The 15213-nt window shown below is 34.6% G+C and overlaps 1 protein-coding gene across 1 annotated transcript in view; it reads left to right on the top strand.

Annotated features, from left to right (window-relative positions):
- SENP6 (SUMO1/sentrin specific peptidase 6) overlaps positions 1 to 15213 on the top strand; it is a 122388-nt gene that overhangs the window by 85619 nt on the left and 21556 nt on the right. Inside the window, exons 13-20 of the mRNA XM_010855270.1 lie at positions 643 to 813; positions 1751 to 1784; positions 2427 to 2621; positions 3567 to 3793; positions 5134 to 5243; positions 5358 to 5474; positions 12568 to 12690; positions 14112 to 14204. Coding sequence (XP_010853572.1) covers positions 643 to 813; positions 1751 to 1784; positions 2427 to 2621; positions 3567 to 3793; positions 5134 to 5243; positions 5358 to 5474; positions 12568 to 12690; positions 14112 to 14204 — 1070 coding nt within the window. The remainder of the gene's footprint in view (positions 1 to 642; positions 814 to 1750; positions 1785 to 2426; positions 2622 to 3566; positions 3794 to 5133; positions 5244 to 5357; positions 5475 to 12567; positions 12691 to 14111; positions 14205 to 15213) is intronic.

The raw sequence follows: 15213 nt of genomic DNA, 5'->3' as shown, positions 1-15213 counted from the left end.
TGACTGTGAAATCTTAATTTAACAGATCAAGTCATTTAATAGTTTTTAATATATAAAGAACCATCATTTTATAATGTAAATAGCCATTTTCCTAAATTATCAGTTTTCTAAAGAGCTGCTAATTTAATCCAAATACAGCAACTACTACCACTCTTACTAGATAACTTTTATCCAGCATTTTACCATGCATGAAGCACCATGCTAAGCTACTTACATGCATTAGCTCATTTGAGTAAATACTGTTAACATTTTAGTTTAGGAAACCAAAATTTTTAGTTTAGAAGTTATTATATAAGTTTTACAAGATCAAATCATTGAAAGGTAGTAAAACTGTGTTTTGAACCCAATTCAAACTGATTTGAACTGTCTGATTTGAGCTGTCTGATTCCTAAAGTACCATTTCTGACTGCTGGGCTGTTACTGGAGCTTCACATAATAACTAGGTAAAGTAGCAAGATGGAACAGGAAGAGTTTACTGTTACTGTTATAAAATCAATAAATACTCATGTAGCACTGTTGAAGTAAAATCAATTTTATGTTTTGATAATTACATTTCTTCTGTTGGGTCTTCTTTGCTATGTCTACTTAGTTTACAGTCTTGTTTTAGTAACTTACTAAGTGAAAAATTTTTTCCTTTTTCAGTTTGGTAATTCTATTATCACCACACCTCTAAAACGTCGCAAAGTGATTTCTCAAGAAACTTTAGTTGATCCTGTATCTTTAAGCTGCCAAAGTTCCTCTGATACCGTAGTTTTAAACTGTCGAAGTATACGAGTAGGAACACTATTCCGACTATTAATAGAACCTGTAATTGTAAGTACACACTATGCTCTTTACTACCAATTATAAGATTCAGAATTTCTTGGCTAAGACTAATATATGTTAAAATTTGTAAGTTAAAATATTTAATAGAACATTGCAATTATTTCAAGATTTCAACTTGCTTTAGGAATATACACAATTAAAAATAGCTACTCACCATAAAAATTAGTGGGTAAAAACTTGGTCATATGTATTCCGATAAAAAAATTTTTTAAATTATAACATAATATTCAAAGTAGTGCATAATCATTATAGGAAAATGTTTATTCTCACTGAGTTGGAATTCACTCCTGTGTGTTACCGTTTTATTCTCATGCCAGCCCAATGCATGAAAACAGTATTTTGAGGAACTTTATGAGAGAAAGAAGAATTGAAAAGCTTTGGGGTCTACAGAAAAATGTCTTATGACATAGTAACTCCTAGAAATAGATTATTAGACTTTGGTGGCCGCCCAAGAGGCATTGTGCTTTTGAACTAGTTCAGTGTCCAGAGAAGCCAAAGAACTTTCTTTAGTCCCTTTATCTTACCTCTCATACCTGTCTCATTCTTATTCTGCTACCACCAGTCCAATTCAAATGTATATTTTCTATTTAAGATTATAACATAATCTCTTTAATCTGCCTTCTAAGTCATATTTTTTTTTTCTTTTTGATGTATCCTATGCATTGTTAATCTTCCAATACTACTGTACTTATTTTATAAGGCTTCTTAACTCGGGTGTCCTTAATTCTGTGTTTCCAACTATTTTTTTAATGAATAGGGGCTGGCATCATTCTCAGTATTGTAAAGGTCAGATGGACAAATGCAGTACATGGATCGCTTTTTCTGCCTTCTATAGGCTAAGTCCCAAAAGCATGTCATTTAGGGTCTCTGTAGCAAAATCTTCCCCCAAAATCTATGATTGTTACTAATTTATCTTATTTTTTAGTTTTGTTTAGATTTTATCAAGATACAGCTAGAAGGTAAGCTGTTGTATGTCCTACTGCTCACTAAAGCTTTGTTTACAGTAAAACACTTTACTGGAATAAAAAATGTTATTTTTAGAATTCACTAAGATAATTAGTTATTACATGCATCATAACAAAGGGCCTTATACCTTAAGAGTGGAAATTTCATACTATAACATCACAGAAGCTATGTTTAAGTTTTTAAGTATTCTTCATTAAAATTCTCTTTGCATCTGGGAAAAAATGTATTTAGATACTTCTTTAAGATCAAAGATTTTTCTTCATTTTCCCACTAAAGTTACCATGTACAAAATATAATAAATATTTGGGGGCTTCCCTGATGGCTCAGATAGTAAAGAATCTGCCTGCAGTGCAGGAGACCCAGGTTCTATCCCTGAGTCAAGAAGATGTCTTGGAGAAGGGAATGGCTACCCACTCCACTATTCTTGCCTGGAAAATCCTTGGACAGGTTAGTGTGGCAGGCTACAGTCCATGGTGTTTTGGAGTCGGACACAACTGAGCAACTAACACTCTCACTTTCAGTTTTTCATAATAAATATGTACTTTAAAATTGTAATTCCCTACAGTTTCCTCCATTCATGATTTTGCCCTCTTAAGAATTGATTCCTTTTCCATTTCCATTTGTTTTTTCTCCAGAACCAGAAAATGATCCTGTAGGGATTACTTTAAATACCTCTGATCTAACAAAATGTGAATGGTGTAGTGTCCGAAAATTACCAGTAGTGTTTCTTCAGACTAAGCCGGCAGTTTATCAGAAGCTGAGCATGCAACTGCAGATGAACATGGAGGATAAAGTTTGGAATGACTGTAAAGGAGTAAATAAGTTAACAAGTAAGTTATGTAGAGCAAAGGTACAATACACTGGTTAGCAGACTGAGTTGATATTGATAGATACCTTAGATATATTCGTCTTACCTACAATCTTGATAATGACATTATAAGATATTACTTCCCTCATTTTATAGAAGAGGAAAAGTCCATAGAAAATGGAAGTTCTGAAGTTAAAGCCCAGGTTTAGCCATTTGGAAAGTTTTCAAAATGGGTTGAAACCCCAAAACATACATAGTCTTTATTTAACACTGTATAATCTGAGTAAAATGAGGTGTTTTGTTTTGTTTTAATGTACTGATAGACGTTGTAACTGTAAATCAGCCATCAAGTTGGAATCTTTAAAACTTAGCCTGAATAGAAAGTTTGAAAGTTCAGTAACAGGCCTTCATTTTCTACAATAAATCAATGTGGTTCTCCAGTTTGTTTGTTTCCCTTCCCCCTAACATTTGTGGCATAGTGTGACTAGTTGTAAAATATTTCTCCTCACTAATTGCTCCTTCAGCTTAATGATAAGTAAGTGATAGATAACTATGAAAGCTGCAAGAGTTGACACATTAGTGAATATTGGTTTTTACAGTTAAATCTGGAGTTACTGCCAATTGACAGCAGTATTGATGGATTATATGTTTAAAACTCAATATACTTGGATCCTATTAGGTGAAATAAATTAGTTACATCTATGAATAGATTCATTCTAGAGCTGCTGCTAGGGTAATGTGTTCTGGTTCCTTTCTCTTAATTGACTGAAGTGACATTGTTAGGTGACAGTATTATTGGTCCTTATTTTAGTATTTATTATATATCCACTGTATGCCAAACACTGTTTTGAACATTTATACCAGGATTTCTGGTGATATTCTTGGAAATAGCTAGTTACTTTTTATTTTAGTATCTATTTACTTATTTTTTTCTGTTAGACTTATAATTATATTGGTTTCTTTTCAGATTTGGAAGAACAATACATAATTCTAATTTTTCAAAATGGCCTTGATCCTCAGGCAAATATGCTATTTGAAAATATTATTACTGACATTGGTATAAAGAATAATGTGTCAAATTTTTTTGTGAAAATTCCCTTTGATGAAGCCAATAGCAGACTTGTTGCCTGCACAAGAACCTATGAAGAGAGCATCAAAGGAAGTTGTGTGCAAAAAGAAAACAAAATTAAAAATGTAATTATTTTTTAAATGGTAACTTTAAAGGGAAATGTGTTTCATTATCATATTGCTTATTTGGAGTTAGCTCTTTTTATTTCCATTTCAGAATTATTTGCTTTTATGTGTAATTTGTAAACTACATGGTGTCAAAACATTTAACGGTGGTGGGTGATTTGTGACACAAATAGTATTTGGTACAAGTCTTGGAAGTATTTTAGTTTCTTTCCACATTCCATTCTTGTCTTTACTTTTTGTCTCCTTTTCTTTTTCTCTTGTCCCTTTTTCTTCCCCTCACCGCCCCGCCCGCTCCCTGCCCTCAGCATACATATACATGCAGTGCTACATTCAAAGTGACTGGTATTCTAGTTCTTACATTTTGCTAGTGATTCCTATTGGTGACATTGGCTTCAATACAAATAAAGGCATTTTGGTCCCTGATGTATTATACTTTTATGTGTAACATGTGCATACACGGTTGAAAACTTGGAAAGGAAGCACATAAACCGTTTGATTCTGACTCTCACCAGTTCTAGAATAACTGATTCTAGAATAATTGATCATGTAGTAGGTAATTCTGAAGCCACCTGAATCAAAGGCCACAATACTATTATAACATACAATATAAGTTATTCAATAAAAATATAACTTAAATACTCGAAATTTGTCTCCTACCACAGCAACTGGAGTTTGCTGACAATTTATTAGAAATACTTAAATGTTGCAGCCTGCCTACAAATTTGGAAATAGGGCTATCCAAGGCATAATATTGGTGAAGTTGAGCAAGACTTCACCAGAAAAGAACTATCCACACAGTTAGTGGGTGGAAGAAAAGAACAGGAGGAGGAAGGGGAACCATTCCCCTTCTTTTGCAGAATTGGCTACAGGAAATAATTCCAGAGGAAGAAAAGAGCAGTTGGAGCCATAAGGCAGCTGTGATGGACTCAGATTTCAATGGAAGGCTCTTTCTTTAAGGACTCCTTGATTCTGGAGAACTGAAGCTCAATGGACTGTGTTCCCTGAGCCTCTGCTCCCATATTCCATGGATTTCCTAGGCACTGAACTTAGGTAGGCCTCCACTTGTAGAAGAAAAAATCCACTATCTGTTCTTTGGATTTTACTAACATAATCTAATTTAATATGGATGGTAGAGATCTTAGACAAGATACCAGAAAACCAGTTACAAAAATTGGAAGTATCATTGTTCTAGAAGCTACAGATAAAAAGAAAGTGGACTCTAGTTTTGCCTGTTTCTTATTTTTAATCCTTTTTAATTGAAAAGCATTCTTGCCTTTATCTTTCTGTTGAAATTTTTTCAAATTGATTTTGTGAACTGGTAATTTAATTTTCCTTACCAGGTGGCCCTTGAATCTAAAATACAACTTAAAAACAAACAAGAATTCCAGTTTTTTGATGATGAGGAAGAAACTGGAGAGAGCCATACCATCTTCATGGGTCCTGTAGAAAAGTGAGAGAATTCCTTTACATTTGCAACACTTAAATTTCTTCTGTTTTATTACATTTCAGTGTTATACAGACCTATTTTTGTTTTGTTTGCTTATATTTTAAAATTTTGTTACAGATTGATAGTATATCCACCACCTCCAGCTAAGGGAGGCATCTCCGTTACTAATGAGGACCTGCATTGTCTAAGTGAAGGAGAATTTTTAAATGATGTTATTATAGACTTTTATTTGAAGTAAGTTAATTTTCTCCTAGCCTTTCAGCAAATTTTTAACACATCATAATGTATATGTTTGTTTTCTAGAGTCAGAGTTGTATTTTGAATTCCATCAATGCCACTTACTGTGTGACATTTCGAAAGTAATGTCTCTGTATGTATTTCTTCATTTTAAAAATGAGAATAATGGGAATGCAAGGGATTTCTGTGTATTAATTTTATATCCTGTGACTTTACTGTATTCATTGATTAGCTTTAGTAATTTCTGATGGCATCTTTAGGCTTTTCTATGTAAAGGATCATGTCATCTGCAGTGAGGGTGTTACTTCTCCTTTTCCAATCTGGATTCCTTGTATTTCTATTTCTTACCTAATTGCTGTGGCTAGGACTTCCAAAACTATGTTGAATGGTAGTGCTGGAGATGGTATGGAGAAAGGGAACCCTCTTACACTGTTTGTGGGATTGCAAACTGGAACAGCCACTATAGAGAAGAAGGTGGAGATTCCTTAAAAAACTGGGTATAGAACCGCCATATGGCCCAGTGGTCCCAGTGCTGGGCATATACCCTGAAGAAACCAGAATTGAAAGAGACACTGTGCTTTCATTGTCAGACCCAGTGTTCATTGCAGCACTATTTACATTAGCTAGAACACAGAAGCAATCTAGATGTCCATCAGCAGATGAATGGATAAAGAAGTTGTGGTACATATACACCATGGAATATTACTCAGCTATAAGAAGGAATGCATTTGAGTCAGTTCTAAAGAAGTGGATGAACCTAGAACCTATTATACAGAGTGAAGTAAGTCAGAAGGAGGAAAACAAATACTGTATATTTAATGCATATATATGCAGTCTGATGAATCTATCTGCAGGGCAGAAAGATGAATATTGTATATTAATGCATATATATGGAACTTAGAAAGATGGTACCAATGGATGATTCTACATGCAGGGCGGCAAAGGAGACACAGACGTAAAGAGCAGACGTTTGGACTCAGTGGAAAAAGGAGAGGGTGGGATGATTTGAGAGAATGGCATTAAAATATATACGTTACCCTGTGTAAAAATGTCCAGCATGTTTGATGTCCATGCATGAAGCAGGGCACCCAAAGCTGGTGCTCTGTGACAACCTAGAGGGATAGGGTGGGGAGGACTGTGCGAGGGAGGTTCAGGATGTGGGGGAAACATGTATACCTATGGCAAATTCATGTTGATGTGTGGCAAAAACCATCACAATATTGTAATTATCCTCAAAATAAATGAATTTTTTAAATGGGAATAATATCTAAAAGAATCATGAGAATGTACTTGAGATGCACATTTCAGGTGCTAGACAAAATAGCACGTGCAAAGTGATCATAGATAGTAGCTTATTACATTGTTACTGTTAGAGTGTTTGGGGCTTCCTTGATGGCTCAGATGGTAAAGAATCTGCCTGAGTACGGGAGACCCGGGTACTATCCCTGAGTCAGCAAGATCCCCTGAAGAAGGAAATGGCAACCCACTCCAGTATTCTTGCCTGGAAGAGTCCATGGACCAAGGAGCCTGGTGGGCTGTAGTCTCAAAGAGTCAGAGATGACTGAGTGATTGAGCACACACACACGCTGTGTTAGAAGTTTATGATTTTATAGGGAATACAAATATGGGATTAAAGTATTGACAGAAGCATTAACATGGTACAAATATAGCAGAAAAAGAAAGCATCATTCTCTTTGGGGGTTGAGAAATGAAGAATCAAGAAGCTTTCCTTGAAGGGCCTACATCATGATCTGGAATACACACACATAACATGTATGTGTAGTGTGTTTATGTATGTATAAACTGTGTGTGTTTACTGCTTTGTGATGTAAGATGAATGTGGGTATGAAACAAAACCATCGGTGTGTCTAGTGCTCTCCAGTATATTTTGTTTATTCAAATGTATAATATATATATTTTTAAACTGGTTGTTAAAAGCCCCTGGATTGATTTTTATAGCCTATGATTGCAGCCCACACTTGGGGAAAAGACAGCATTATTATTCACAATGAAAGATTTTGATCAGAAAAGTGACGTGTAATTGTTTCCTTAAGGTCATTTTGACAAGCAGGTTTATTGTGAATGTCTAGATGAGAGATGATTTAAGCAAATTCAATTAAGGTGATATAAGAAGCCTAGTTAAGGCATTTCAGTTGCAGTGAAGAAGAAATAATGAAATGTTTTAAGAGGTAGAGTTGTTTAGCAGAAGTCCTGGACTGATCAACTGCATATTAAGAAGATAAATAAATAGGTGTCAAATAACTCCTAGTTTTCTTACTAGTAAGATGTCCAAATGATGTTGCCACTCACCGAACTGTGATATGACAAAAGGGACCGTGTCAGTAAACAATTGTATATATGATTATAGAGGTCAGTTGAGTTCTGACCTAGAGACACATAGAGATAGAAGGCTTTACAGATAGTAGTTTAATTGGGAGAATGGATGAAATTGCACAGTGAGGGATACAGAATGAGAAAAAGGGCTATAAGGACAAACCCTGCAGAGTAGATTTTAAGAGAGAGCGAGTAAGGAGACAATAGATTCTGAAGGTATTTGAGAGGTAAGAATTTTAAAATAAAGATTTGCTGGCAAGAGAAACTGTCCTAGATTTTAAATGCCTAACTTTGCATATGTAGATTCTTTTGAAACCTCACACATATTCAAGGACAAGTTCAAAGTTCTTAATAACTAAATTAAAGGATATTATTTCATAAAAATACCCAACAAATCATATGGAAAGATCTTCAGTGTTATTAATCATCAGAGAAATGAACGTCAAAACCACAGTGAGATCTCACCTCACACCCATTAAGTAGGATGGCTGCTTTATTAAAAAAAAAAAAAAATCCCCCAAAATAACAAGTATACAAGAGAATGTGAACAAGTTCTAGCCCTGGTACACAGCTGGTTGGAGTATAAGATGGAACAGCCTCTGCAGAAGACAGTGTTGTGGTTCCTCAAGAAATTAAAAATAGAACTGCCATTTGATCCAGCAGCCCTACTTCTGGATATACAAAAGAATTGAAGGTAGAGCTATTTTAGAGATGTTTGCATACCCATGTTCATAGTAGCACTATTCATAATAGCTAAAATGTGGAAGTAACACATATGTTCATTGATGGATGAGGTTATAAACAAAATGTGATATATATAATGGAGTATTATTCACCCTTAAAAGGAAGGAAACCCTTCGCATGCTTCAGCATGGATGAACCTGAACGCATTATACAGTGTGAAATGAGACCGTCACATAAAGACAAACACTGTATGAATCCACTTACATGAGGAACTGAAGTAGTCAAATTCATAGAAAAGCAAAGAACTGATGACCCAGGGCTGCAGAGCAAGGGAAAAGGGAGTTACTGTTTAATGGATATAGAGTTTTCGTTTTGCAAAATAAAGTTTTGGAGATCTGTTTCACACAGTATGAATATACTTAACATTATTGAATTGTACACTTAAAAATGGTTAAGATTGTAAACTGTTGTGCATTTTTTCCATAATTTTTCAAGAGACGTTATGTCTTTATGTATACTACCTTAAGAAACCAAGCAGCTGCAAAATCTTAAGCAATTGTGTAGGACAGTGCTGCCATTATTGGATAAAGTGTTGTATGAATGTCAGCTAGGTCAAGTTTGACAGCACCATTCATGTCATCTTTGTCCTTAGTGATTTTATACCTGCTTGTTCTCTCAGCTCCTGAGAAAGTCATTGATCTCCAGCCATAATTACTGACTTGTCTCTTTCTCCTTAATGTATTGCGAAGCTCTTCTGTTAGGTACATGCATGTTAATGTCTTCTTGGAGAATCAAGCCCCTTGTCATTATATAATATTCCTTTTTATTCTTGATAATCTCCTTGTTTTTAATCCTACTTTGTTCAAAATTAATATAGCAACTCCAGCTTTTTTTTGGTTCATGTTTGCATGATGTATGTTTCTTCATCCTTTTACTTTTAACCTATTTAAGTCTTTATGTTTAAAAAAATTCTTTCTGAAAGCATATAGATGTATCTACAAAATAAGTTCCTATATTTTGTTTACATTTTAGTTTATTGTATTTCATACTAATCTATACTTTTTAGAGTAGAGATTTTATAGTTATTTTTTTGAAATTATTTTCAGTAGGCCTCTTGACAGCATATAGTTAAACTTTAAAGCAAATTTTTTACAATGAACTTACATTATCTACAAGTTCTGCCTTTTCTCATGCAAATTACTATTCCAAATAATCTAACAAAATGCGTGATTTTTAAAAAATCTGCGTTTATATTTGTCTCATGATTTTTAGAAGTGAGTTACAAAGAGGAAACTTTTTCAAATTTCACTATTGAAATAAGTAATTCAGTTGCCACCAGAGCTGCTCATTCTTTTCCATTTCTAACTCTACAAGTTAGAAGCAAACCTTTAAACAGTTTGCCATACTTATAAGAGGTAGAAGGGCATTGTATCTAGAGAATGTTAATAAAATACAGAGGGAAAGATATTTTAACTTCATCCTGTAATATAAATTTCATAATTATTAGATTGTCCACCTTATAACAGGTGCATGACTTTCAATATTTAAATGATTTATACATGGAAAGAAAAATTTCAAAGTGAAAGAAATTCCTGTTTTTTTGTGTGTGTGTGTGATAAACTTGGATTTACCTTTAATTCCAGAATAAGAAACAGCTATTCAAGTTAAAATTAATAATTCTCATACATGTACATGAAAAACCCAGAACTATATATAGTCACAGAAATGTTAATACTTAAGGATGTATATCAGATTAGAGAGACAGAACTAGTTACTTTAAAAGGCTTTTTGAAGTTTTGTTTTTTCACTTTTATGTCCTTAATTCCTATAGGATTTGTTTTTATGCATGGTATCAGATAGAGACTTAATTTCATGTTTTTCAGTGTGGACAAATAATTGCCCTGGTATTATTTGTGAAACAGTTCATTCTCTCCCTACCAATGTGAAATCCTGCCTCTGTCATATACTAAGATAACAGTGGCACAGATTTGTTTTCAGGACTCTGTAGTCTGCTCCATCGGCCGTGTACCTGTCCCTGCATCAGTACCACACTGCCATGATTACTATTTCTTTATTCTTGTTATCTAAAAAGGCAATATTCTTCACAAATGTTTTGCATATGCTTGACCTTTTTAATTCTTTCAGATAAATTTTAGTATCAGCCTATCAAATACAGTTTTTAAAATTCTTTTGCGATTTTGATTGTGATCGCACTGAATCAGTTAATCTCAACTGGAGGCAGCTTTGGCCCCAGGGGTTGTTTGACAATGTCTGTGGGCATTTTTGGTTCTCACAAAAGGAAAGGATACAATCTAATAGCATCTAGTGGGTAGAGGCCAGAGATAACGCTAAACACACTGCACTGCACAGGACAATCCCAGCAATAAAGAATTATCTGGCTTAAAATGTCAGTGGTGCCAAGCTTGAGGAGCCTGCCACTAAATTTATGCAATTTGGACATGACTGATACTCATATTTTTGAGTATTTCAGTAAAAATATTTTCTGATCTTATAGCCAGCCATCTTGATAAAACTTATTTCTAATACGTCTGTAGATCTTTCTTAAGTTTTCTGTATGAAAATCCTTTCATCTTTAAATTAATTTCGTACATTTACAAAAATAAAGCATGGGTCTGTTTGTATATGAAGTATAGTCTGTTTTCTTAAGTCACCAAATCCCATTGTTCATTCAGTTCAGTTTACAAAAGAGCCATTGTCATTTTTTTTGGTAAAGCAGCATGGTTCACCCATTATGGTTACAGTCTGTAAGTTCAAGTCTAATTCACTACATGCTCTGTTTTGAATATAAGATGTAGAATTCAGCAGTTGATTTAAACTGTGTCATGAGCTGATTCACTGTCTTATATCCTTTGTGGGGGCACACTGAGTTGCCCTAAAGCAAGAAATCTGTAAGTTATGTCCTTTTTGAGCTTTAGAATTATTGAATATTATGATTAAAGTGACAGGCCTCAAAGGTGTGCCCTGTGGGTACTTCCTTTTTCTGTGCAAGATTTCACAAGGTTTTCTTATGAGCCTCATTTTAATAAGATGAATGTGGCCATAAGCTTGACTTTGCATAGCTCCTTTGAGGGAGTTTAAGACGTAAACAATTAAATTTAATGTATCATAATTTATCTTTGTAATTTAAAGGACCATATCTATTTGTTTTAATATAGACCTACCTTCAGGAAAAAAACAACTAAAGCAAGGAAAAATTAGAACTGATATAAGATCACTTTAAAGACTAGTCATTGTTACAGCCTCACCACTGTACAGGTTCTTTCTGTTTCATTTCTGTTTTTATAAAAAGTAGTCTATGGCTAGGTCATCCATGGTTTATTTAAAGTGTTTAAAACAAAATAATACATAAAGATAGCTTTATTAAGATATAGTGCATATACCATACAGATCACACATTTCAACTGTATAATTCCAGTGGTTTTTAGTGTGTTCAGTTTTGAAGCCACCACCATAATTAATACTAGAACATTTTCATCCCTCACAGAATTCAGTACCCATTAGGAGTGACTCCCCATTTCCCTCGAACCTTACTCGCAGCTCTGGCAACCACCAGTCTCCTCACTATGTCTATGGATTTGCATATTCTGAACATTTCATATACATGGAATCATACAATATGTACTTTTCTGTGCTAGCTTCTTTCACTTAGCATAACATTTTCAAGGTTCTTTTTATCAAACTACATGCATCAACTTCATTTCTTTTTATTGCTGTGTAATTTTCCATTGTATGGGTATACCACATTTTCCATTCATTGATTGATGAGCATTTCTAGCATTTCTGTTGGCTTTGATAAAGTTTATGTGAATGTTCATAAATGTGCCCTTGTTTAAAAAGATTAGATCTTTCAAGTTCTAGTTTTACTCTTAAATATCATGTTTTATTACTTAGAAATAATCTGATAGTAATCATTGTCTAGAATGTGAAATTTTGTTTATAAAGTCTTTCAGTTTAAAGGAATGGAGATTGGTGGTGAATAGGTATTTGATCACTCTGTTTTTAGTACACAAACTTAAATTCATTCTGTTTGGAATTGCTTCGTATAAAACAGGTATTTGGTGCTTGAAAAATTGAAGAAAGAAGAAGCTGACCGAATTCATATATTCAGTTCTTTTTTCTATAAACGCCTTAATCAAAGGGAGAGGAGAAATCTTCATGAAACAACTAATCTATCGTAAGTCAAGCTTTTTGAAAATATTTACTAGATATTGGTAAGCTGCAGTCCACGGGGTCGCTAAGAGTCGGACACGACTGAGCGACTTCACTTTCACTTTTCACTTTCATGCATTGGAGAAGAAAATGGCAACCCACTCCAGTGTTCTTGCCTGGAGAATCCCAGGGACGGGGGAGCCTGGTGGGCTGCCGTCTATGGGGTCGCACAGAGTCGTACATGACTGAAGTGACTTAGCATAGCATAGTAAGTCACTTAAGTTTAACTTAGGAAAAAAATCACTTATTTATATTAAAGCAACTTTTTTTCCTTCTAGTCTCAATTAGCAAAATTTATATAGCTTATAATATTTAAAACCCAAAGAATACCTGGGATTCGTAAAGGTTTTAGGTCTAATATGTCGATCAATATTTTCCAAATATATATGAAAGTTTAAAAAAGGAAAATTACTTGAATCTTATTAAATCTTGAAAGTTATTAAATACCAATTGCTCTGTTTTACCCTACATGTTCCATCTGTAGTATCTTTAACAGTGGAACCTGTGAATCTGTAATATTAATAAGTTCTTTGGATAATAATTCTCAGACAAGGAAACAGTATTCTACATATGAGCCCTGAGTTATTTATAATGCCTTTCCATATAGCGAGTGCATCCAGCTCTAATACTTGCTGGTAATTGGTTACAAGATACACACGAGAGTCCGTTGTTGTTATCAGTGCTATTAAATGTCTTGAATCAATGGCTGTTGTGTACAATATAAATAAGTTTTCCACTGTTTCAGTGATATCTAATTTTGTATCTTAGAGTTTATGGTGAAAGAAAGAAAGTGAAAGTCACTCAGTAGTGTCCTACTCTTTGCAACCCCATGGACTATACACTCCATGGAATTCTCCAGGCCAGAATACTGGAGTGGGTAGTCTTTCCCTTCTCCAGGGGATCTTCCCAATCCAGGGATCAAACCCAGGTCTCCTGCATTGCAGGTGAATTCTTTACCAGCGGAGCTATCAGGGAAGCCCAGAGTTGATGGTAGTGGTTGGTTTTGACCAGTCCTGATAATTTGTCCTGTTTTACCTACTGTAAAACAGTGCTCACTTTCCCTCCTCTCTTCACCTTAGTTCTTATGGGTCACAGTCTGATACACACTCAATATTTTTGCTAAAACCAGTTCTGCAACAATAAGCACCCTAGTAAGAAATAGTAGGAATTAAAGAATCTCTTTCTTCCAGATTCAGTGATGGTCAGTTTCACATCTTCCCAGCTCCATCTCAGATATTTTGCTTTCTTTTCACATCTTGTTAAATCCTCTTATACAGCTGTTTGATCTGTTGACATCTTAATCACTGTAATGTATAAATTGCTGCATATAGGCTGACAACACTGGAAACATTTCAGAAGCTTGATAGTTCTCTTCTTGTCTTACAGAATACAGCAGAAGCGACATGGAAGAGTAAAAACATGGACCCGGCATGTAGATATTTTTGAGAAGGATTTTATTTTTGTACCCCTTAATGAAGCGTGAGTAACAGTTTTCTTTATGTAAATGTGATGGCAATTTTTAGAAAATATGTTTATGAGGTGAATAATTCATCCAGTTTTAAACTTCTTTCTGAAATTTTTTGTATATGTTGATACTTATACTTCTTATTTTATGGATATTAATATACTTTTTCAGTGAATCATGTAAGATATGGAATTTTACAAGTAATAAGAAATCTTCCTAATTTCATTTGATTCATCAGTGTAGAATAATGTCATCTTTTAAAAATGGTACTTGTGGTCTAGGAGACATCCTATAGAAAACACTACCTTGTACAGAATGGTGATTAGGTCACACAGAAGAATTTGGATTTTTAGTTTATAAAACACACTTTGACTCAACCAAAATGAAGAGAAGGTGGCTGGATTTATGTCATTTGCTCACTGAAAACCATGTTTACTACCTGAAGCTATTTCCTAAGTAAATAGAGGTGGTAAACATTTCATGTTATTCTCACCCAGTGACTAGAGAGGCATAGATGTATACCTTAGTATTATTATACAATTTGCACTTGAGAGTTTCTGTATTTCATTTTCTAACTGTCCTGCCCTCCAGCCAAAGACCTCCAGGAATACTCTTGTAATTGGGCAGCATGGGTTTAGTACTTGTATTCAGGGAGAACATATACCATGGCCGACCATAACTGCTCTAAATAAAAATGTGTTTGAAAGAGGCAGTAGCAGAATTTGGTCTTTGTTTTGGTGGTTTGAGGGAAGGTCTAAGGAAGCAGTGGTTTGTTTGGATAAAGAACTCAGTCAGTCGATCAGTTCAGTCGCCCAGTCGTGTCCAACTCTTTGCGACCCCATGCACTGAAGCACACCAGGCCTCCTGTCGATCACCAACTCCCAGAGTTTACTCAATCTCATGTCCAACCGTCTCATCCTCTGTCGTCCCATTCTCCTCTCACCTTCAGTCTTCCCAACATCAGGTCTTTTGCAGTGAGTCAGCTCTTTGCATCAGGTAGCCAAAGTATTGGAGTTTCAGATT

Source organism: Bison bison, unplaced genomic scaffold (genome assembly GCF_000754665.1).
Source record: "Bison bison bison isolate TAMUID 2011002044 unplaced genomic scaffold, Bison_UMD1.0 scf7180017864362, whole genome shotgun sequence".
NCBI classification, from domain to species: domain Eukaryota; kingdom Metazoa; phylum Chordata; class Mammalia; order Artiodactyla; family Bovidae; genus Bison; species Bison bison.
The sequence above is the reverse complement of the archived record's forward strand: the minus strand, read 5'-3'. Positions and strand labels throughout refer to the sequence as shown.